This window comes from Balaenoptera acutorostrata, chromosome 12 (genome assembly GCF_949987535.1).
Source record: "Balaenoptera acutorostrata chromosome 12, mBalAcu1.1, whole genome shotgun sequence".
NCBI classification, from domain to species: Eukaryota; Metazoa; Chordata; class Mammalia; order Artiodactyla; family Balaenopteridae; genus Balaenoptera; species Balaenoptera acutorostrata.
The window spans coordinates 53,680,655-53,703,729 of NC_080075.1; the positions used below are offsets into that span (position 1 = coordinate 53,680,655).

Genomic DNA, 23,075 nt, shown 5'->3' on the forward strand with positions numbered 1-23,075 from the left:
AAACGCAATAGCTTAAACACTTGTAATGCTTTTCTCTTCTCGGTTCACACTGTTTCAAAGCACACTTGCGGGAATTCCCTGGCAGTCCAGTGGTTAGGACTCAGAGCATTCACTGCTGTGGGCCTGGGGTTCGATCCCTGGTTGGGGAACTAAGATCCCACAGGCTGCATGGCGCGGCCAAAAAAATAAAATAAAATAAATAAAAATAAAATAAGCAACATTAAAAAAACCCAAAATGAACAAACAAAACAACAACAAAAAACCAAGCACACTAGCAGTGGAGCTCTAGACGATTACCCTCAAATCAACCATCTTTCAATACAAAGATGCTGGACCTACAGATAAGTATTCACAGTCATGATTTCTGTCATGAGGCAGTAATGGATAGTGACCATCACTACTTCCTCTATCAGAATGCTGTTAGCTGTTTTCACTGAAACCCAACAAATTGTCTGGGAAGAGAGAGAGGAAGAACAGTTTTTAACTCCTCTTGTCATTGCTACGCTTATTTCCAAAGCAGCGGCCAAGGAGACCTAAAGACAGTTTCATGGTGACCATAATAACTAAACATTCCAAACGCAAAACACAAACAGCAAACTCTCTGGCTGAAAGCTCAAAAGGATAAAGAAGAAATATCATTATGACATTAATAAGTATTCATTTCAGATTTAAACTAATGAAAAAGAATATGTATTATACACATAGTGAAGTGCTGCCAGGTTTTTTAAAGCTTGCTTTGGTGGATTCAGAGTTCAGAAACAGATAGTAGTCATAGTTCTTGAATTCATTTTATTGTTCACAGTGGAAGGGCATGTGCTTGGGCTCAATAAGTTAAGGAAACTATTGGAAACTCAGTTTTGATGGATTCTGTTAATCAGAGATGACACTCAACAAACAGTTTTCATGGATTCTAAATAATATCCTCAAGAGCACTACTCTGAACTGTGAGCAGTACATGAATGTCATGCCCACCCAGCTGTGAAAGGATCTTTTATGAGACCTTTTTTGATAGAGGAGCCCTAATTTTCTACACACTAAAGCAGGAACAGCAATTAGTCTTTCAGTGAAAAACCGTTTACAGTAACACTCATCACTTTAATTTTATAGACATTCAAATATGAGTACATTTGGCAAAATAAATCACAAGCATGGGTTTTACCCCTTATCCCCTTTACTCCTGGGTTATGGTTTGACAATGTGGTACAACACACAGTCCTGAAAAGGAATGGAATCATATAACTTCAAGAAAAAGCTACAACATTTATAATTTCAACATTTTCTCATATGCCGTTGATGAGAGTTTAAACTAATACAGTCCTTTGATAAAATAATTTGGTAATAAAGATCAAGGAACGTAAAAACATTCATGCCTTTTGACCCAATAACTCTAACCTTGAGAGTTATTGGGTTATCCCAAAGAAATCATCTGGATGCAGAAAGAATCTTATGCATAAACATGAGATGTTATTTAAAATAATAAAAATTGTAACCAATGTCCAATCATAGGTAAACTAAGGCATATTCTATATAGAATACTGTGGAATCAATAACTAAGTTTACATAGAGTTTCTAATAACAGGATAAATGTTTGTGTATTAATGTTATGCTAAAAGATTTTAAATTTTATATAGTATAATGTCAACCAAGTATGAAATTTTGTAGAAAAAAATGTTAACAGTGGTTGTTGGGTATTCAGGAAAATGTCAACATTTTTTTTCTTCTTTTATTCTTCTGTATTTTAATATTATCTACAATGTACATGTATTGTTTTTATACTTGAAATATATATATTTTAAAATTCTGTGAATTTAAGCAATGCTTTTTAATTTCAGCAAAAAAAATGGAAACTTGTACTTTTCTTTCTTGAGGTTACTGCTTGTTTGTTTGTTTGTTTTTTTTGGCTACATTGTGTCTTCTTTGCTGTGCATGGGCTTTCTCTAGTTGCGGCAAGCGGGGGCTACTCTTCATTGTGGTGGCTTCTCTTGTTGCGGAGCAGGGGCTCTAGGCACGCGGGCTTCAGTAGTTGTGGCACGTGGGCTCAGTAGTTGTGGCTCATGGGCTCTGTAGTTGTGGCTCACGGGCTCTGTAGTTGTGGCTCACGGGCTCTGTAGTTGTGGCACACAGGCTTAGTTGCTCCATGGCATGTGGGATCTTCCCGGACCAGGGATCGAACCCGTGGTCCCTGCATTGGCAGGCAGATTCTTAACCACTGCGCCACCAGGGAAGCCCCTATCTTTTATTACAATAATTAACAGGGGGCTGAATGTTCAAATTACAGTCCTAGATATGTTAATGAAACATAATAAGCATTTAACTTTTGCAATGCTATAGGGTTAGAAATAAGAAGTTTCTATCTGATGTAACTTTTTCGGCCCCAAAGTGCTTGAACCAAAGGAATCTTCTGGGGGCTTGTGAGTTTCCTTTGTTAATCAATTAACTTTACAATGGGCACAGACTTTGCTCCAACACCCAAGAGGAAGACAACAGAAGGAGACACACACACTTAGTTCACTTAACTTTACTTAAGGCAGGATGGGAGGTTGGGGGGGTGGGGTGATAAAAAGAAAGGCTGAAAAGGAAACATCAGGGAAGGCAAAAAAAAAAAAAAAAAAATGCCGTTGCTTTTTCTCTCTATTGTCTCCAGGTTATTTTTGGCAGGAATCTGCCACGTGCAGAAGAGAAAGAGAGTTATGTGGGGAGACCCTTCTCTCAGCCTGAAATACTCTTCTCCTGCCTTGGCCTCCTGCTCATTTATGAAACCCACCCATGTTACCTCCTTTGGGATGTCCTCCCCAAGCCCTCCAGGCGACTTCTCTGTGATCCCACAGCACTCTGGACAGATGTCTATCCAGGCTCTCATTCCATGAGACTGAAAGCAACCAAGGGACGGGAATAGATTCACCATATAGACTAGACTGTGAAAAATGCAAGGAGGCCAACCAGGTCTTGGTTCTCTGATCCTGACTGTCAAAGACAATGCCCAAAACTGGGGTTCATGGAAAATGTGGCAACTCAACTGTACCTTAAATGATGGGAAGAGTTTTGAATTCAAGAAAGTCGAGGAGTTGGAAGGCAAAGTATTTGAGCATGTAGGTGACAGGAGTTATGAATAAACAGGCATCCAGGCAAAAGAAACAGCTTGAACAATGACAGGGAGGCAAAAACACAAAAAACATTACCAGGAAAGAGAGCTCAGTTTGAGTTTGTACAGGGAAATGCTGAAGAAAGGTAGTTTGGAATAGGTGTTCACAGACCTTGAATGCCAAACTAATGAGTGGACTATATCCTATAGATAATAGAGAGCCACTAAAAGTCTAGAAGCAATAGAGTGCATAATCAGTAACATACTCTAGGAAAATTACTATGCTAGCACCTTATGAAGTGGGTGGGAGGAAAGAGATCCTTAACAGATGCAGACAGAAATAGCACACACATGCTAACCAGACAGACAACTTAAAGTTATAGCAATTTCCAAACTCACCAAACCCAAATAAAGTCATCATCACTCACAGCCCAATAGTGTTTGGTACTAAAGGTTTCCCATGTCCCTGGAAATCTTTCTCACTTACATATGTAAGAATAGTGTGCTCTCCTTTGAAAATGTTCAAATAAAAAGACAGTCCTCAACTTTCAGCAATTGACATTAATGACTCAAATACACCAGTGTTGCCAACTTGCAGTACTTCAGAAAGGCAAGCCATAAACAAATACATTTGTCTGCTGATCTATTTTCTGACACCCATCAGAGCACAAGGCCATGTTGATTAAAAGGACAGGGTGTGGACCTAGATGTTCTGGGTTTGAACCCTAGATCCATCACTTACCAAGTGTGTGATTTCAGATGAGTTTCTCTACCTCTCTGTCCCCCAGTTTCCTCATCTATAAAATGAAGATATGATAGTACCTATAATCTCACAGGATCTGTGTGAGGACTGACTGAGTTAACACACTGAAAAGTCCTTAGAACCGTGGCTGGCACATGATTACTGCAATTACTATCACTGTCATCAGTGCCCTGCCTGGTCTGGTCCCATAGTTACTCCCTGACAGCACCAATTACTGTTAGTGCAAATGGGAGAAAACGGAAGGAGCAGATGCAGGGAAGCAGGGAGAGAAGACAGGAGTAAAAAGAAATCAGACCCAGTGGAGAACAGTCTGACCTGATCAATAAGACAGGCTCTGAAGGGAAGTCCAAAGATGAGTGCTGGCAGTGTTGCACTTCCCCAAATGGTACCCGGACTGACGTCAGAATTCTGCTCTGTTTGTTAAATGTTCTTCTAGGCAGTCATCTTCCCCTATCAGAGGCAATGTGCAACACTTGTGGCTGAGACTCAGACTTGCCATCAGGGGTCACATAGGATCATCCAGTGAGCATAGCAGCCATTCACATCACTGCTCTGAGAAGTCTGCTTGATGTTTTTTACTTTTCTAAAAAATTTTCATTCTTTTTTCCTCCCCTACATTTTATTATGAAAATTTTCAAACATATAGAAAAGTTGGGGAAAAAAGTATAATAATCATATGTAGCCACCATCTACATTCAGTAATTAACAATTTGCTCATTTGCTTTATTTATCTGTGTGTGTATATACTTCCTGAACAATCTGAGAGTAAGTTGCAGATATGATGATACCTTACCCTGAGTACTTTGGCATTTATCTCCAAAAAATAAAGGTATTCTCCTAAATAATCAAAATATCATTATCACACCTAAGAAAACTAATAATAATCCACGTTTCTGACACTGTTGAGGTGCAGTGAGGTCTGTATACATCTTGAAAATAGAAGTTAATTTGTATATATTACTATCAGGTACGCTCTGAATCAGATGCAAGGGAGATGTGAGGACCATGACGTGCTCTTCAACAGCATCAGTGAGCTACAGGGGTAGCCTTAGGACAGGGCTGTCAAGAAGTGCCATGGCTCTCCTCAAATTTCTCAAAAAAGGCTAACGAAAATATATTTAATGAGATCCTTCTAATTTTGAGGGGTATTTTTCCCTTCCCTTCCTGATTTCTCATTTTCTAGATTTTCTAAATTTTTTTTTTTTTACAGTGGGCAGAAAAATATAATCAGAAAACTTTTCTCAATGTAACTGAATTTTATAATTCCAACAGAGATGTTTCTTCACCTTCTAAATCACAGCAATTAAATATAAGGCAAGAAATATAAAGTTGCAAAATAACTTGTCACTATATTGTCTTATGAAGTTTAGCTAACCTGATGGGTTTCTATATTATACATATGTCACAAAGCTTTATACTACCTAGGAATATACCACGTAATTGGTTAAAAATGGTATTTGTCGTCATTTCTATAAAAAGTTAGGCAGTTAGTCCTTTGTCAGAAACATAACCCCCATATCACCAATGTTTCAGTGGAAAAACAGAATCACCTTAAATTTGACTTACTATATCTTCTCCAGGAACACAGCCCTTACCATGGGGAAGTCTCGCGTGTAAAATCAAAGAGAATTTAATAAAGTTGCTTTTTGAAGGGGGCATCCTGCTTACCAATCTGCTTTTTCTAGAGCACATGGATTATTCCTGTTATCAAGTGACATGTACTTTAGATGGTTAACACTGAACACTAAGATGGATCCCCACCAATTACCATTTAAAAAAAGAAGACACTTACCAGACTAGTGCTGTGAACGGGCTCTGGCACAGCCTTGGCGGACGCGTCTTCCTGGCCCGCAGTGGTCACCACGGCGGCCCCTTCCTGGGCTACCCCAACCGCCTGCCCACTACTTGTGCTCTTCAGTTTATCTGCAGTTCGCTGGTTTTCTTTCTCCAGCTTGATTTTAGCTAACTGTGCTTCCAACATCCAATGTTCTTTTTCCTGCTCCAGTTTAGAAATCTTCTCCAAACTCTGCTGAACCTTGAAAGCAACAGAGAGTTCTGCACCTTAGAGGATGATGCAGACAAAACTTACCAGCCAAAAAAAATACTTTATAGAATGTAGACCAAAGCTACTTCACAGGTGTGAAAACAAAAAAGGTTGATCCTGGAATAGGGAACATTTTATTAAACAGGATACAAAAAGCACAACCATAAATTGAGAAATTGAACTAGAATGAAATTTTTAAAATCTCTATTTATCACAAGGTATAATAAAGAGAGTAAACAGGAAAGCCACAAAGTGGAAGATGCATGTATCCAACAGTGGACTAATACCCATAACATATAAAGAACTTCTATAAATCAATGATAAAAACATAGACAACCCAATAGAGAAACAGGAGAAAAGAAGACTTGAATAGGCACCTGAACGTTACTATAAACATAAAAAAGAAGGTATTCAATGTCACTATTTACCAAGGAAAAGCAATTTAAAACCACCCAAATGAATAAAAAAATAACAAAACAACAAAAAACACCCAAATGACTAAAATGAAAGACAGAAAATACAAAGATGGACATGTTTATGGAGCAATTGGAACTATCATACAGTGCTTGGGGGAGTGGAATTTGGGACAAACACTTTGAAAACTGTTTGGCAGGATCTTTGAAAATTGAACTTGTATCCTATGACTTAGCAATTCTACTTCTAAGTATATGCCCAAGAGAAAAACATGCATGTTTATCAAAAGACAAGTATAAGAACGCCCATAGCAGCCCTATGATAGTCAAACACTTGAAAACTACCCAAATAGCCATAAGCTGTAAGAATGGATAAATAAATTATGTATTTTCACACGATAGAATACTCAACAGGAATGAAAATGGACCAATTACAACTACACATAACATGGATGAATATTATAAATATAATGTTGAACAAAAGAAGCCAGATCTGAAAGAGATGCGACATAATTCTCATTTAATATAAAGTTCAGTATCAGGCAACAGAACAAAGAACGCAGGATAATGGTCACCTCTGGGGAAAGAGGAGAGTAATAACTGGAAAGGGGCATGAGGAAGGTTTCTGAGGTCCTGGCAATCTTTTTTTACAGGTATATACCTTACATGAAGAAATGTTCTTTTTTAAAAATTTTATCTAGCTACCGGTTACATTAATGTGTTTACTTGTGAAAATTCACTGAAATATATTAACAATTTATATACGTTTCTTTAAGTATGTTATACTTCAATAAGAAGTTTAAAAAGAGCTAATTTTCAAGGCAAATGAAAGCTGGAGAATTAAATAAAAATAAAAACAATCTTAGAGTGAATTCCAAATGCTTTACCAACTATCATCGTTGAACAATTACCACGTACCACTGTTCATGATATTTTCCTGCCAGTATCCTACTGAAGCCTCCTAACAGTCCTACAATTCTCACGTCTCAAAGAGGAGAACTTGAAGTCCCAGCAGCTTGACCACCTGCAAAGCTAACAAACAGAGCCAGGATGTGGGACCTCGTGTGTCTGGCTCATAAGTCTGATTCTTTTCACCATATCACACTGCCTCCCATTGGCTCAATTAATCCTTACGGGACCCTGAAAGGTAGATATTATCCTCGCTTTAGAGAGGCAGGATGTGAGACCCGGAGTGCTTATCAGACTAGCCTGCAGCTGGTCAATGGCAGAGTGGGAAAAGCAATAGCTCTGAAGTCAGACCATTCTGCTACTTACTAGCTACTATGGATAAAAGCTGTTTAATTTCTTTGAGCCTTACTTTCCTCACATAAAATAAGAAGGAAATCTAAAATAAATTTTTAAGATATTCCACATTTCACTGTCTCAGGAGTTTTTTTAGGAATTATTATGTGGATTAAATTTTTAGTTTCAACATCCTCTTGAATTAATGTTGAAAAGATAAGTGATATGTGTCCAATGAAAATAAGGTCGGCATAGGCAAAATACTGTCTCAGATGAATTTGTACTCTCTTTAAAATAAATATTTCCAAAACTAAAGCAAGCCAGGTGTTAAAGTAAATAAATCTCTGGCGAATGCTAAACTGCGGTCAGTTTGTACCAACTTCTGAAAAAAATAGTACCACCTGCCTCCACGTACCCCCCAAATTCAACTGATCAATTGAGCGCTGGAAATTTTTCATTCCTGTCCATTTAGGAAATAAAAATAACTCACTAAGTCTCTAGCCACACACCCCCTTTTTTGCCTTATTATTTCAGACATTTAAATCTAGTACCTAAATAATTAATCAGCATGGCCAGAGTGTGCTGATATTACTTTATTGGCAATCATAACACCAATTGAATCAGGATGACTTATTTAGAGTATCAACAAATGGTTTTCAATGAATTATGCTTATGGTGCTTTTTAGCATGTGTTAATTAACTTTACATGTTTACTTACATAGCCTTTTAAATTGCTCTATGTGTATGAAAACCTTCTATAGGGGATTTTATATTCATGCTCTTTAACAAGTATCATGATTTTCCTGATGCCATACCTGTTGTGCAAGGCCTTCTCGACTTTCAGTAGAGCTGAGAAGGACCCGGCGGTTTGCCAGTGCTTCTTCATAAGGCACAGATTCCAGGAGGGGCTATGGAAAAAGCATCATAAGAAATAAAGAAAAAGGTCGCATCATTTCCCTGATCTTACAAATAAGAATGCTAAATGAGGTCTGATAATAAAATTCATATGTATGTCAACATAGACTAGTTCCTTTAATACACATAAAAAAGGAACTTTAAAAAAAAAAGAAAAGAAAAAGAATGAAGGGGAACATGTCATACCAGTTATAAGAGACACTATCTAAAACCATAAGACTTGCACCAAAATAGACAGATGAAGGAATGGCATAGAAAATCTAGAAACAGACAAAAGCATATACAAAAATGTATTATGTGACAAATGTTGCATTTTTAAGTCAATGGAGAAAGGATAAGTCATGTAAGGACAATCAATTAATAATTTAGAAAAATAACTATTTAGACCCCAATTTCATACCTATATCAGAATAAATAAATTCAAGATGGGCTGAAGATTTCAATCTAAAAAGTTTAGACCACAAAAATACTAGAAGAAAATATAGGTGAATTGACTTTCCAAGAGTCACCTGAGAATCACCACCGTAAAGAAAAAGCCTGGTTTAATGATATAAAAATTTAAACTTCTAAATTTTGAAAAATTACTACAGCAAACTGAGGAAAAATATTTCCGACATAAACAAAGGACTAAAATCCTTAACACAGAACTCCTTCAACCCTAATTAGGAACATTTATTTAAAAACAGGTAAACAACTTGAACAGGAAATTGAAATAAATATAAACAGTAATTTTATGAAAGGATGTTCTATTTCAATAATAAGCAAAGAAATGAAAATTAGAACAATAACACGGAACCTCTTGTTTCTAAGATTGACAAATTAAATTTACGGGTTAAATTTATACTTCTATTGCTGGTAAACTATAAATAGGTAACCTTTGAACCATTCATAGACTTTGAATGAGCAATTCCATTTTTAGGAATTAATCATAAAGATATAATTAAAACAATTAGGTAGCCTTATACGTTGCTAGGAGTGTACAACCACTCTTACGGGTAATCTGGCAGTAAATATTAAAACTTAAAATCACATTATCCAGAACATTCCACCTCTCAGTAATCCACACATATGCCCAAGGAGGCACTTACAAAGCTATCCATTGCAGTATAATTCTAACAGTGAAAAACTGGAATCAACCTAAATGCCCACCAAAAAGAGACTACCTAAATGAACAACGGAATACCTATATCATAGATTTCAATGCTGTGTTTAAAATGAATATAGTAGCCATCATATGTATTGATACAGACAGGTCTCTAAAACATATTTTAAATGAAAAAAGGAAGCTACACAATGAAACATGCATTTAAGTTAAAAAAAAAATTTAGAAAAGTCTTTATATTCTTCATATTTTACATACAGTTCAAAGTTTACAGAGATGAGTAAAAATGCTCCAAAAGAGTCTGGAAGGTTGCCCACCAAACTGATAACTATAGTTACCTCTGGAGAGGAACTGGAATTAGGGATTGTAATTTACCTATAATGTTCTCATGTAATATAAGAATGTATTTATGCATTATGTGTAACTAAAAGTTAAAAAGAAATAAAGAGAGAAAGGTAAATACACAAAGTTGCATGTGCAAGAATATCCCCTGTAGTATTGCATATAACAGTGAAAAATAGGAAGCAACCTAAAAATCCACTAGCAATGGATGGCTTAATTAAATTATCACACATTTATAGAATGAAATACTATAGATGAAATACTAGATGCATTAAAATGATAGCAATTTATACTTATAGATATATATTTTTGTTATATAAAGATATCCACAATGCATTAAAGAGGAAAAAAAACAGATTCTAAAACAGTCTATGGGGGCTTCCCTGGTGGCGCAGTGGTTGAGAGCCTGCCTGCTAATGCAGGGGACGTGGGTTTGAGCCCTGGTCTGGGAGTATCCCACATGCCGCGGAGCAACTGGGCCCGTGAGCCACAATTACTGAGCCTGCGCATCTGGAGCCTGTGCTCCGCAGCAAGAGAGGCCGCGATAATGAGAGGCCCGCGCACCGCGATGAAGAGTGGCCCCCACTTGCCGCAGCTGGAGAAAGCCCTCGCGCAGAGGCGAAGACCCAACACAGCCATAAATAAATAAATAAATAAGTAAATAAACCCAAAGTTTAAAAAAATAAAAAAATAAAAAATAAATTAAAAATAAAATAAAATAAAATAAAAGTCTATGTATCCAGATACACCGCTTTTTATAATGTGTGTGTGCGTGCATGCATGTATACACATTAAAATTTTATGGTTAAGAGAAGCTACCTTTGGGTTGTGGGATTTTCTTCTTCATGTACTGCTGTTGCTTCTGATTTCTTTTTGCAACGATCATGTATTCTTATTACATTGAGAAAAAAATTATAAATGTATTTCAATTTTTTTATTTCTACAAGTTTAAGATTTTCTGAAGTTTGACACTTACTGGCTGCCTGGCCGTCTCACCCTAAACACGCTACCAGCCACTGGAAACGTAAGTCTAATACGGCCTAGAAAGTGAGATTCGGGTCTCTGTCCCATCCTCCTCTCCAAAGACCACCCCCACCCCGCAACACCCACCAACCACCTGTCCCTCAAAACTGTATAAAACCTAAACAATATGAACTGTGGGAAAACTTCTGCCTTTCTCTGGAATTATTCCAGACTTTCCCTCTGATTTAAATGTTAACAGCAGCGCACAAACCTTTCTCAAAGCCTTCATATAGGCAGCAGCTTTTTTCTTATACTGCAGCATGCATTCAGCTGAGAGAGGACTGATGAATCCACTCGCTGCCTTAGGCCCGTAGCTCAGGGAAGCAATGAAGTAGTCCACGTTGTTGCTGAAGAAAGACGCAATCTAAACCAAGTGTGACAAGAAGATAGATTTTGTTTTCCAATAATATATCTAAAATGCATATCTAATAGTTTTCAGAGCAAAGTTAAGGATACTGAGAATGGAAATGAAACTTCAACACATGCTCAAAAGCCCACATTTATGTATTTGAAAAGAATACATAGGGAATGATTTATAATAAACACAATACAGTATAAATTTTGAGACCAGACTTGTGACATGTCTTAATCTAGACAAATTCTACTGTTCCTAAAAACCAAGGCTGATTCTGATTTATTCTGTAGACAATGTTTATGAGCTGTTTACCTTACTAAGTCTGCCCCTGCTCTCAAAATATATACGTTTGGGTTTATACATTCCATTTGCATTTTAACTTTGAATGTTTCATATTCCAACACAAGACATGATACAAGCATATTGAATATATGATCTCGCATATTGAATATATGATCTCTACTTAAATTTCATCCTGTAAATCTCAATCTGTGCCTTACAAATATAACAGGAAAGAAAAAGACTGAAAATTCAGCAGACCCTTGTCATTTACAGGTTTAACATTTGCTTAATCTATGTAAGCAACAGCAAAGATCCATGACTGTAATTTTGCTGAGCCATGATTCTGAATCTACAGTGCTATATGAAATGGTGATATAAATAAAAATGTCTAAGAAAGTTATTAGCCAGAAAAATTAAAGTCTTCGATACATTAAAGAGTATTCTATTTCAATAAATAAGAAAAAGTAACTTGTGAAACAAGAGTACTTTACCTTGGCAAAAACTGTTCAAAAAGTAAGCAATCACTCACTAATGGTCTAAAAGATTCTCTTTTTCATTAATATTTTACTGTATCAAATGAAATTCTATGTTAGGTAGTATTCAAGAAAATGAAAACTCTAAAAATCTTGAGCTGTATATTCCTTGTGTATGACATAGATAGTACAGTGTTTGCATTTCAGTCATGGTAGTATACGGTGAGGTTTACTTTCTTTCCTCTCTCTAATATTTCTACATTTCCCAAATGTTCTTTAACATGCATATGTTATGCTTTCCTAGTGGGTTTTTTTAAAATTACAAATGATAAAATTTAGTTTAATCAAATCACATTAGCTAAGTATTAAGCTGCCACCAACTAATACTTAGTTCAGATACTTACTTTAGCTAAAAACCATTTATAAAAATTTCAGAGTGAAGATCAAGTACCTTTCCTTGAGACAACTCTTAAGGTTTCAGGCAAAGCAAATGTAAAATAAGCTACGAAGTATATAGGTATTTAATATTCCAGAGTTCTCCTAAAAAAGTGACAAATGCAGAGACTCTTGTAAAATGTCAACATTCTCTTTTTCCAGAATTGTTCACAATTGAATCAAAGTTAGAATCAACCTCAGAAAGTTTCCAGAATGCCTGTGGGTGAAAGCACTAAAGAGGAGGCAGTGGGGATGGTCTTCTGGCTAAGGAATCCTGTAGGCACTGACCTGCGAGCTGACAGATCCAAAAGGTAACACCTTTTAATTACAGCCCCAAACTTAGCAGACTGTCAGGAAGACTGATCTGACTTTGGGAAAGATGACACTGAATACCTAACATAACGTATGATCATTTCTGATTAACTTAAAACACTTGAAAAAAGTGTGCTCCTACTAAGGTCAACCTGTCAGAAAAATAAAGGTATATGACACAGATAGAGATTAGCACTTTCTTGAGAAATTATGTTGACTCTGCTGAAATAAATGGGCTAAGACAGTCCTGAATACAGTACTTTTGGTTTTATATGTATGGGTAGTTCTCAGAGAAATCTTGGTCACTAAAGGCTTTGATGATAGCCACATGAACATGTGCTCTTAGAATGTGACCTGCTGAAACCAGTTATCCAAGACAGAACAATTTTTAAAGAAACTGCACTCTGGTCAGTTTATAATAACAATTAAGTACTTACTAATCCAAATGATCATTATCTAATATTAAGAATTCAATGAGAAGACACATGTTGAAGTCACCTTAAAAGTAATTATTAGGGTACAAAACCACAGAAGTAGCATTATCACAAGTGTTGCCAAAAAACAAACAAAAACCTGGAGGGGAAAAAACAAAATATTAACAAAAGTCTTATAATTCTTTTTCTTTTTCTATATCCCAATTTCTGTATAGCAGACCTTTAATATACACAAGGATCTATAGTGAGACCACCTGGAATCTTTCAATCATCAAATATCTCATTAAAACATCAGAAGTGAGTGACCTACTTCCTCATCACAAATGCTTAACAGTAACTACCATATTGTTTCAAATATTAGGTAGGAAGGAGGAAAAGGGAGACAACTTTATTTTATAAAAAAGCCTGGTAATCGAAAATCCTTTCACAGATCAATTTTCCTATTAGGTCATTCAAAAAAAAAAAAAAAAAAAGGAGCACATTTAAGAGTTGAATTTAATGTCAATATAAACCAGAGAAAAATTACCTTTCCTGCTCCATTTGTCAATGCCACTACTGATGACAGGATGCAATCATTAGTTGTTATGAGCTTCTGTGTTGCTGTTGGAAGTTCATGCTCTATTGTAGCCTTTTGACTATAATGTTTGGAAATATCTATAAACCCAATCAAACAAAAACTCATTACTATCTATATACAAGTTGTATACAGATAACCAGCCCGTTAACTTCTTATATCTACTCTTACAAATTTACAAGACAAATCTGACAAAAAATGGCCCCAAATATGAGGATTGTGCTGAATATCAATTAGGTCTCAAGTTCACATGGAAAGAATAGAGAGTAGTGAGGGTCTCTTAACACCATCCTGGTGTCTCTATTACAGCCCCCAGCAGGTGGGTCTCATTCTCCTTCATTTGAGTGTTGGCCCTTATTCTAGTGCCCGGTAAAGGACCCTGAGCAATATTTACCAGTTAAAAACCTTGTTTTGATAGTCCAGCAGGTACAAATGAGAGTTTACATTGTGCTTATACAAACAAACCATGAGGCTGGAAAAGAACAGCTAACACAGGCACAATGTCCCACAATCCTCAATGGATTGTAGCCGGTTTGCCAGTACATACTTTAACAATAAGAAAGGTTTGCATGGCCAAATAAGGACTGGATACTCTAGCATCTGGCTTCACATTCTATTGCCTCTAGTCCAAGAAAGTTATAACAAAGGCCTGTGGTTATGGAAGCATAGAAGAGAGGCTTAGATATAAATGTGTTGAGAGAAACAGCAGTAGGTGAAATTGGCCAAACAGCTAAGCTTGGGGTTTTCTGGGTCTCTGAGAAATAAAGTAATTTCACCCTGGAAATAAGGGAAAATGGGAGAATTACCAAGACAACATTGATTTACAAGGAAGGGCAATTATATTTTTAAATAAAAAGGTGTTTATGATACAGCCTCCTTTGAATTTTTTACAGTACTTCAGTTACAACAGCATTAATTATCATTACCAACAAAGCAAAAAATAAATCACAAAACATGGAAACTAACTTTTATAGCAGGTGTGTATACAAAGAATTTCATTTATTCAGAATCAAGAAATTTAGTTGATTTTAGACTATAGATAATTAAAAGGGAATAAGACTATTCAAAAAGAAAGGGGATTTGAGATTTAACCTAGTATGATACTGATATTTAACAAAATTACTGTTTTATGAATAAGATTACTTTTACTGAAATTTAAAACTAGGAAATTGCATTACTTATATATATTGTGTTATATACATATATATATAAACTTTTACATATATAAACTTTTAATTTAAGATAGTCTTAGATTTATAGAAAAATTACAGAGAGTTTCTGGATACGCTTAGCCAGTTTTCACTATTGTTAACATCCTATACTACTATGGTACAGTTGTCACAGTGAAGGAACCAACTAATTGGTAATTACTATTATGTTTAATATTTTTTAAAAATAAATGATTATCCTCTATATATTCATGAGATATCCAAGTGAATGAAAATTCAATTGGAACACTGAACATTTTTTTGTATACTGAACTTGCTAGCCCCTAGAGTAGACATTTTCTTTCTATACACCACAGAAAGTTTTATTCAATATTTTACTGTCTGTATACAATGCTATAATACAACTGGGTTGGTAGGCAATCTTGGTTGATTGGTGTAGGTGACTGAAATACTTATAAAAGATGTACAATACTAAGAATCCTCCCATGGCTTCTAGTGGATCAGAGCTACTGTAGTTTGACTATAATAATTCTCCCAATCCAACTGTTTACTCTTTATCGAGTCCAAATATTTTCATTATTTAGGGTGTTCCTCAACATTAAAGTTTAACTCCAAAAAGTACAAGGAAATCATGTGACCTAGACAAGAGATTTATTTTCTTTTATGTTTCCTATGAGTCTACCTGCTCTAGACTTGAGACTAAAGATCAAACAATTCTCACTTAGAATGCCACTTGTTAAAAGATTAATTCACTTCCATTTTAATTCCTTGTAGGATACACATTTTTATAAATCTCTCTCTTTTTACACTAAGACCAGCCTGCCTTCTTTTTTTTTTTATAACTTTATTTATTTGTTTATTTAATTTATTTTTGGCTGCGTTGGGTCTTCGTTGCTGCGCGCGGGCTTTTTCTAGTTGCGGCGAGCGGGGGCTACTCTTCGTTGCAGTGCACGGGATTCTCCTTGCGGTGGCTTCTCTTGTTGCAGAGCACAGGCGCTAGGGCACGCAGGCTTCAGTAGTTGTGGCACATGGGCTCAGTAGTTGTGACGCACGGGCTCTAGAGCACAAGCTCAGTAGTTGTGGCGCACAGGCTTAGCTGCTCCACGGCATGTGGGATCTTCCCAGACCAGGGCTTGAACCTGTGTCTCCTGCATTGGCAGGCGGATTCTTAACCACTGCGCCACCAGGGAAACCCCAGCCTGCCTTCTTGATTGCCTTCTTTCCTTCCTTCTTTCCAACTTGGACCAAGCAATTAAGGAAGCATCAAGGGAAAAGATTTGAAATAAAAGTTCTCTTAAAAACAAAGTATATTCTGGTAATGCCAGTTAATGCTCACTCTGAGTTTTCATGAGAGATATACAATAGTCTTCCAACTGGGTAAGAAGACAGATTTGAACTGTAAAACTAGCAACAAGAGGCCATAATCTGCTTGCCAACCATCCTTCATGTTTCCCAATATTCTCTCTTTATATTATGTTCACTTTCAAGGACAGAAACAAGCAGAGGCACAAAGGGGGCTAAGGGAGCCTCTGATCCTCCTCTGACAATCTCCACCAGCTCAGAGCAAATAATAATAGTAACATTCTTTGATTTGGACCACTTGGCATCTTATGTCATATATGAACAAAAGCATTTTTAGAAAACTCAGAAGTACATTATTATTTATAGAAATATAAATAAAATCAAGATTTTTTTAAATGTAAATGAAGCTTTAAGATCCTCAAGGGACAGCTACCCTCCAGCCTCTCTTTTATCAAAATTCTAGAGAAAACACTAGCAGGAACAAATCATAACATTAGCATAGGAAAACTTAGGAAACAAAACCAAAAAACCTGTAGCCACAGAGCTACTTGTGGTTTCAATGGCCTAGTTCTACGTTATGTAAAGTTCTGGAATAGAGGACTATGGTTAAGTCTGAGCTCCCCAAACCAAAAGCTGCACAGGAAAAAGGTACCAGTCCCTTGGGTTTTCTATGGACCAGACTAGGTTGTGCAGGGTTGGGGTTGCCTCTTGTCACCTGCCACCAAGACTGTCTACGCAAGCTGTGATTCCTGCAACCAGTGTTAGCTCCAGAAGTACAGTGACTTTTAAAGTTCCTTATAATTGAAGACAAGCCACAGGAAGGACCATTTTCCAGACTGAATGGTAAGGTAGTACTGGGTAATTCCACTGAAACTAAGAATGATTCCCAGTAACATAGGTTATGTGGTTATGTGCCAATCTATAGAAAGGCCCCAAATATACCCATCTTATACATGCCATCCAACAAAGTTTTAAGTTTTTAAAAAGTATTTTCTGTGAAACCAGTAATTGGTCACTAATTGTACACTAAACACCACAGTGAAAAATCTAGGCACCTGGGCTATTTCCAATAGTCCTTAATAATTGCTCCTGCCCTCCTCTCCTCCCCGTACTCCAACAGTCTTCAAAAGGAAAAGAACGGAGGAAAAAAACCTAGAAGCCATGCAGAAATACAGATTAAAAAGTCAGGACTCAGAATCACATGCTAGGAAGCAAATGAAATGCCCTTCGGCAAGCATATTCTTAGGAGCACATAGCAACTAAAAGCTGACCAAAGCTTGAAAACAGACCTTCATTCCTTAAGGCTCTCCTGAACAAAACAGGACTTATAATGGGTACTCTAAACACAAAAACATACAGGAGGGTAGAAAACCAATGCACTCTTTCTGGGATCTTTAAACCTTCATTTCCTCAGTTCCTTCATGTATGGGCTCTAACAAGTGCAGTATTTTGCTAAATGCCTCTGAACAGCATGTCTGGCTTGATAAAATTCATACACCTGCCTTAAGTCAGTGTAATGTATTTTTGGCTAAAGTTCCGTGCACAAGGGTTTCTCTTCAGCACTTTGTTTACCTTCAGGAAAGAAGCAGATGGGAAAAGCAGAAGGCAGTAAGCTGTGCACTTCAACGTAAGCCAAATGCTACTAAACCTTTATCTGGGGTCTATTAGCCTTGGCAGTATTTGTTTAAATCTCATTCAGGCAGATCTGAGAAAATGGGACAAAGCTTATTTATGTTCTTTTCCAAGCCTCACCTTTCATGACATCATGAAATCCATGCAGAGCAGCACCAACATTTATTAAGACAGAACTGTAGTTTGTCCGAAGGAGTCCATCTGGCTCCGTACCTAGGAAACCAAGATCACAAACCTAAGCATTTTCCCAGAAGAATTCACCTGAAAAACTGACAGCCCACCATCTCCCCTCTACTTTTGGGAAGAGAGAGAATGAATACTGATTGTGATATGTTGAAAATAATGGCTCTTAAAATCATTGTAGACACATTCAGATAGAATGGTGATAATTACAGGGATCTAAACTGATTTGCATCCCCCATGTCCACAGATATTAATGGTTATAAAAATCAAAATTAAATTGCTAAGCAGGATTATGTCTTTCATGATTCTTTTTGAAATGAAAGCCTTTGTGAATTTCACCTTGTTACTACAGAACACATTTCTCATTTTGTGCTTTCCCTACATATTATTGTTTGCTGAACATCACTAAAAACACTATTATTCAAACATCACAGTTCCAATTCTGGCATGACAGCATAAGCAAGCTCCACATATCCACTCACCAGCACAACTGGTGAAAATGATTTAAAAATAAATCCTAAGGGCATACAGCAAGTGAAGAAACATTTAATCAAGAAAACCTATATTAACTCAGTAAGAATAGCAAGAATCTGTGGTATGTGAACCAGAGCCCACTCCGTCCCCTCACCAGTCAGTGAGCTAGAAATCCCAGTCCAGAGGGTGCAGCCAAGAACACAAGATTCCCTCTCCCCTAACTCAGCTGGAGGGCTGTATTCCTTATCTCACTCTCAGCTACCTATTGCTGAGGCTAAGTTCTAGGTAAGTATGACTCAGAGGTGGGGGGGTTCTCTTCTTTTACCCAGCCCTGACTTGTGGGATGGAGGCTCTACATGGGCATGGTGCTGCTGAGAATCTGTGGCCCCGATCACCCTGGCCCCAGCTCATTAACAGGAGTTCCATGCTGAAAGAGGCAAGCTGAGGGGACCAGCAGCTGCTGCCCTACCCTCTCCATGGAGTGCTCAGCTACTAATGCAGGGGTGTCACTCTGAGAGAAGTGCATCACTTTCATCACCCCCTGCGCAGAACCATGGCTCAGAGATTTAACCCAAGGGAGAAAAGAAACAGTTCTTAAAACAGAAAGCTCTGAATCTCTTCCCAACGGAATTGACTTAATTCACAACAGACTGTGGAAAAGTTCAAGCCTAGGGATGCTCTCAAAAATAATGGCACTTGTGCTGAAGGTAATTCGGAGGAAACTGGTGGATTCATTGGAGATATAAGGTAAACTGACACCTATGGTCAACCGATTCTTAACAAGGGTGCCAAGACCATTCAATAGGGAAGGAATAGTCTTTTCAATAAATGGTGCTGAGACAACTAGATATCCACATGCAAAAGATGAAGTTAGAGCCTTACCTCACACCATATACAAAAATTAACTCAAAATGGATCAAAGGCCTGAATGTCAGAGCTAAAACTATAAAACTCTTAGAAGAAAACATAAGGGTAAGTCTTCACAACCTCATATTTGACAATAGTTTCTTAGATATGACACCAAAAGCCTGAGCAACAAAAGAAAAATAAATTTGACTTATCAAAATTAAAAACTTTTGTACTTCAAAGGATACCATTAAGAAAATGAAAAGATAACCCACAAAAACGGAAAATCTTGCAAATTACATATCCAATAAGGGATTTGTACCTAGACTATATAAAGAACTCTTATAACTCAATAATAAAAAGACAACCCAGTTGGAAAATGGAGAAAGGATCTGAGCAGACATATCTCCAAAGAAGATATACAAATGGCCAATAAGGACACAAAAGGATATTCAACATTATTAGACACCAGGGTTATGCAAATCAAACCCACAATGAGATACTACTTCAAAAAGTCAGATAATAACACGAGCATGGCAAAAATCAAAAAGTCATATAGGGCTTCCTTGGTGGCGCAGTGGTTAAGAATCTGCCTGCCAATGCAGGGGACACGGGTTTGAGCCCTAGTCCGGGAGGATCCCACATGCCACAGAGCAGCTGGGCCCATGCGCCACAACTACTGAGCCTGTGCTCTAGAGTCCACGAGCCACAACTACTGAGCCTGCAAGCCACAACTACTGAAGCCCGTGTGCCTAGAGCCCGAGCTCCACAAGAGAAGCCACCGCAATGAGAAGCCCACGCACCGCAGCGAAGAGTGGCCCCCGCTTGCCGCAACTAGGGAAAGCCCGCGTGCAGCAACAAAGACCCAGTGCAGCCAAAAATAAAAAAATAAAATAAATAAATTAAAAAAAAAAAAGTCATATAATATGGGGGGAGACCCAGATGGCAGAGTAGAGGGACATGGAGCTCAGCTCCTCCCACACATACATCAAAAATACATCCACATGTGGAACAATTCTCATAGAATTACCTACTGAAAGCTGGCAGAAGCTCTCATACAACCAAAGGTGCAAAACAGATCCCTGTGTAACTGGGTAGGACAAAGGGAAAAGGGAGAAGAAGAGGAATCGGGATGGGACCCACACACCTGGGAGGGAGCTGTGAAAGAGGAAAGGTTCCCTCACCCTGGGAACCTCCTTCAACAGCTGGGAGGTCCACCAAGACAGATAGGGAGCTTCAAAGGTTCTAGAGGAGAATGCAGGAGCTGGCCTGCAGCCCCGCAGGGTAGAGAGAGACCAAAACAGATGGTCCTTGCCATGTTGCCGCACTTCCTAGCCGCAGACACAGCTGCTGGCGTGTGCAGCACTGGGTGCTGAAACTCGGGCTCAGCAGACAGACCCAGGGAGAGGACTCGGTTTGGCTGCATGGACATAGCCCAAAGGGCCCAGAGTGTGGCCTGGGGCCACAAATGGGGGTGCATGCAGACAGAACATGAGCCTGCCATCGGAAGCCCACTGTCAACACAGGAAGGGAGGGGCATGGATCCCACTGTAGCAGCCTCATCATCAGTGTGCTCACAGTGGGGCAAGGCTCCAGCCGCTGTGGGTTTTGCAAATTTTGTGGTCATGCACACAAGGAGGTGGGGCTGAAATCTGAGCCAACTACAGGTGCTCCCGCAGTGGAGGCAGCCTCTGAGGGCAATGCCAGCAACAGTGAACTTTGTGGGAGTGCACATCAGGTGGCAGGCAGTGTCACAGAGTAGCACATACTGGCAGACAGCTCCTGGGGAAGGACACGCAGTGGCTCCTTTTCCAGAGGGAGCACTCCAGTTCCACCTACTGCATACCACAGCTTAGAACTAGATCTGGGGTCTTCTACTCCAACAGCTAGGGAGCAGACCCTGCCCCCTGACAGGGCAGTGACAAGCAGAGAGCAAAGAGGACACCACCCAACATCCAGTGCAGGCTCTGGTCACCACAACACAAAACACACCACTCAGCAAGGGAACAAGGGCCAGTACACTCTGAAGAAAGATGTGGCAAGCATCCATACCAAAAACAGCCTTCGCACCAAAAATACTAGACTCACACAGTCTATACAGGATCGCTCCCTCATAAAAACAGACCTTCAAGACAACAGTAGATAACTGTTTCTCCTAAATTCATAGAATCAGAGAAATATAAATCAAGTGAAAAAGCAGAGGTACTACTCCCAATTAAAAGGACAAGAGAAATCCCCTGAAAGAACCAACAATGAAGCAGACCTCTCCAGTCTACGAGACCCCAGGTTCAAAAAGGAGGCAATAAAAAATGCTGAAGGAATTAAGAAAGACTATTGATAGAAATGCAGATTACTGTAATAAGGAACTAGAAACTACAAAAAGGAGTCAATCAAATCAGACACCTCAATTGCCAATATAAAAGTTGAGATAAAGAAAATAAACAGCAAACTAAATAATGCAACAAAATGAATAAGTGATCTGGAAGATAGAATAATGGAAATCATCCTATCAGAACAGAAGACAGAAGGACAAATGAAAAAAATGAAAGCAACATATGAAATCTATGGGATAATATAAAGCATGCCGATCTACGCATAATAGGAATCCCAGAAGAAGAAGAGAAAAGGGGATCAAAAATTATTTGAAGAAATTATGGCTGAAAACTTCCCAAACCTAAAGAAGGAAACAGATATGCAGGTACAGGAAGCACAGAGGGTCCCAAACAAGATGAACCCAAACAGATCAACACCAAGACATATCAATAATTAAAATGGCAAAAGCAAAAGATAAAGAGAGGATTCCAAAGGAAGCAAGAGAAAAACAGAGTCAGTTACAAGGGAACCCCCACAAGGCTAGCAACTGATTTCTCTACAGGAACTTTGCAGGCCAGAAGGGAGTAGCTAGATACATTTAAAGTCCTGATAGGGAAAAACCTACAACCTAGGATATTCTACTCAGTAAGATTATCATTTAGAATAGAAGGAGAGATAAAGAATTTCTCAGGCAAGCAAAAACTAAAAGAATACAGCAATACTGAACCTATCCTAAAAGAAATATTGAAAGGTCTTCTCTAACTAGAAAAGAAGCAAGAATGTACAGGAAAGGGAAAATCACAACAGGAAAGGCAAATATACAAAAAGATTGAAGATCACTTACATAAGCCAGTACATAGATTTAAAAAAATTTTTTTAATTAAAAAAAATTCTGTGAAAGCTATTATAACTATGATGAAAGTAAAAGGATAAACATGCAGATGTAAAATAGGACATCAAAATCACGAAATGTGGAGGAGGCAAGTAAGAAAATGTAGATCTTTTAGAATGTGTTTGAGCTTATATAACTACCAGTCCAAAGCAAGTAGATATAGTTATGGTTTAACATACTTGAAAACCAGGGTAACCACAAATCAAAAACATAAAACAGATTCACAAAAACCAAAAAGAAAGGAAATCAAGCATAATACGAAAGAAAACCATCAAACCACAAAAGCAAAAATAAAAGAAGAATGAAGAAATACAAAATCAACTGGAAAGCAAGGTTTAAAATGGCAATAAATATGTACTTATCAATAATTACTTTGAATGTCAGTGGACTAAATGCTCCTCTCAAAAGACAAAGAGTGGTAGATTGAATAATAAAACAAGAACCTACAATATGCTGCCTATAAGAGACCCACT

At 37.8% G+C, this 23,075-nt stretch overlaps 1 protein-coding gene across 3 annotated transcripts in view; it reads right to left on the reverse strand.

The window, feature by feature from the left end:
• Positions 1-23,075, reverse strand: part of PPP1R21 (protein phosphatase 1 regulatory subunit 21) — a 62,204-nt gene that overhangs the window by 8,743 nt on the left and 30,386 nt on the right. For all 3 annotated transcript variants that reach the window (XM_057558594.1, XM_057558596.1, XM_057558595.1), the window contains exons 13-17: positions 18,015-18,107; positions 13,744-13,871; positions 11,138-11,290; positions 8,360-8,452; positions 5,638-5,880 (exon numbers count right to left, since the gene is read on the reverse strand). In XM_057558594.1, coding sequence (XP_057414577.1) covers positions 5,638-5,880; positions 8,360-8,452; positions 11,138-11,290; positions 13,744-13,871; positions 18,015-18,107 — 710 coding nt within the window. The remainder of the gene's footprint in view (positions 1-5,637; positions 5,881-8,359; positions 8,453-11,137; positions 11,291-13,743; positions 13,872-18,014; positions 18,108-23,075) is intronic.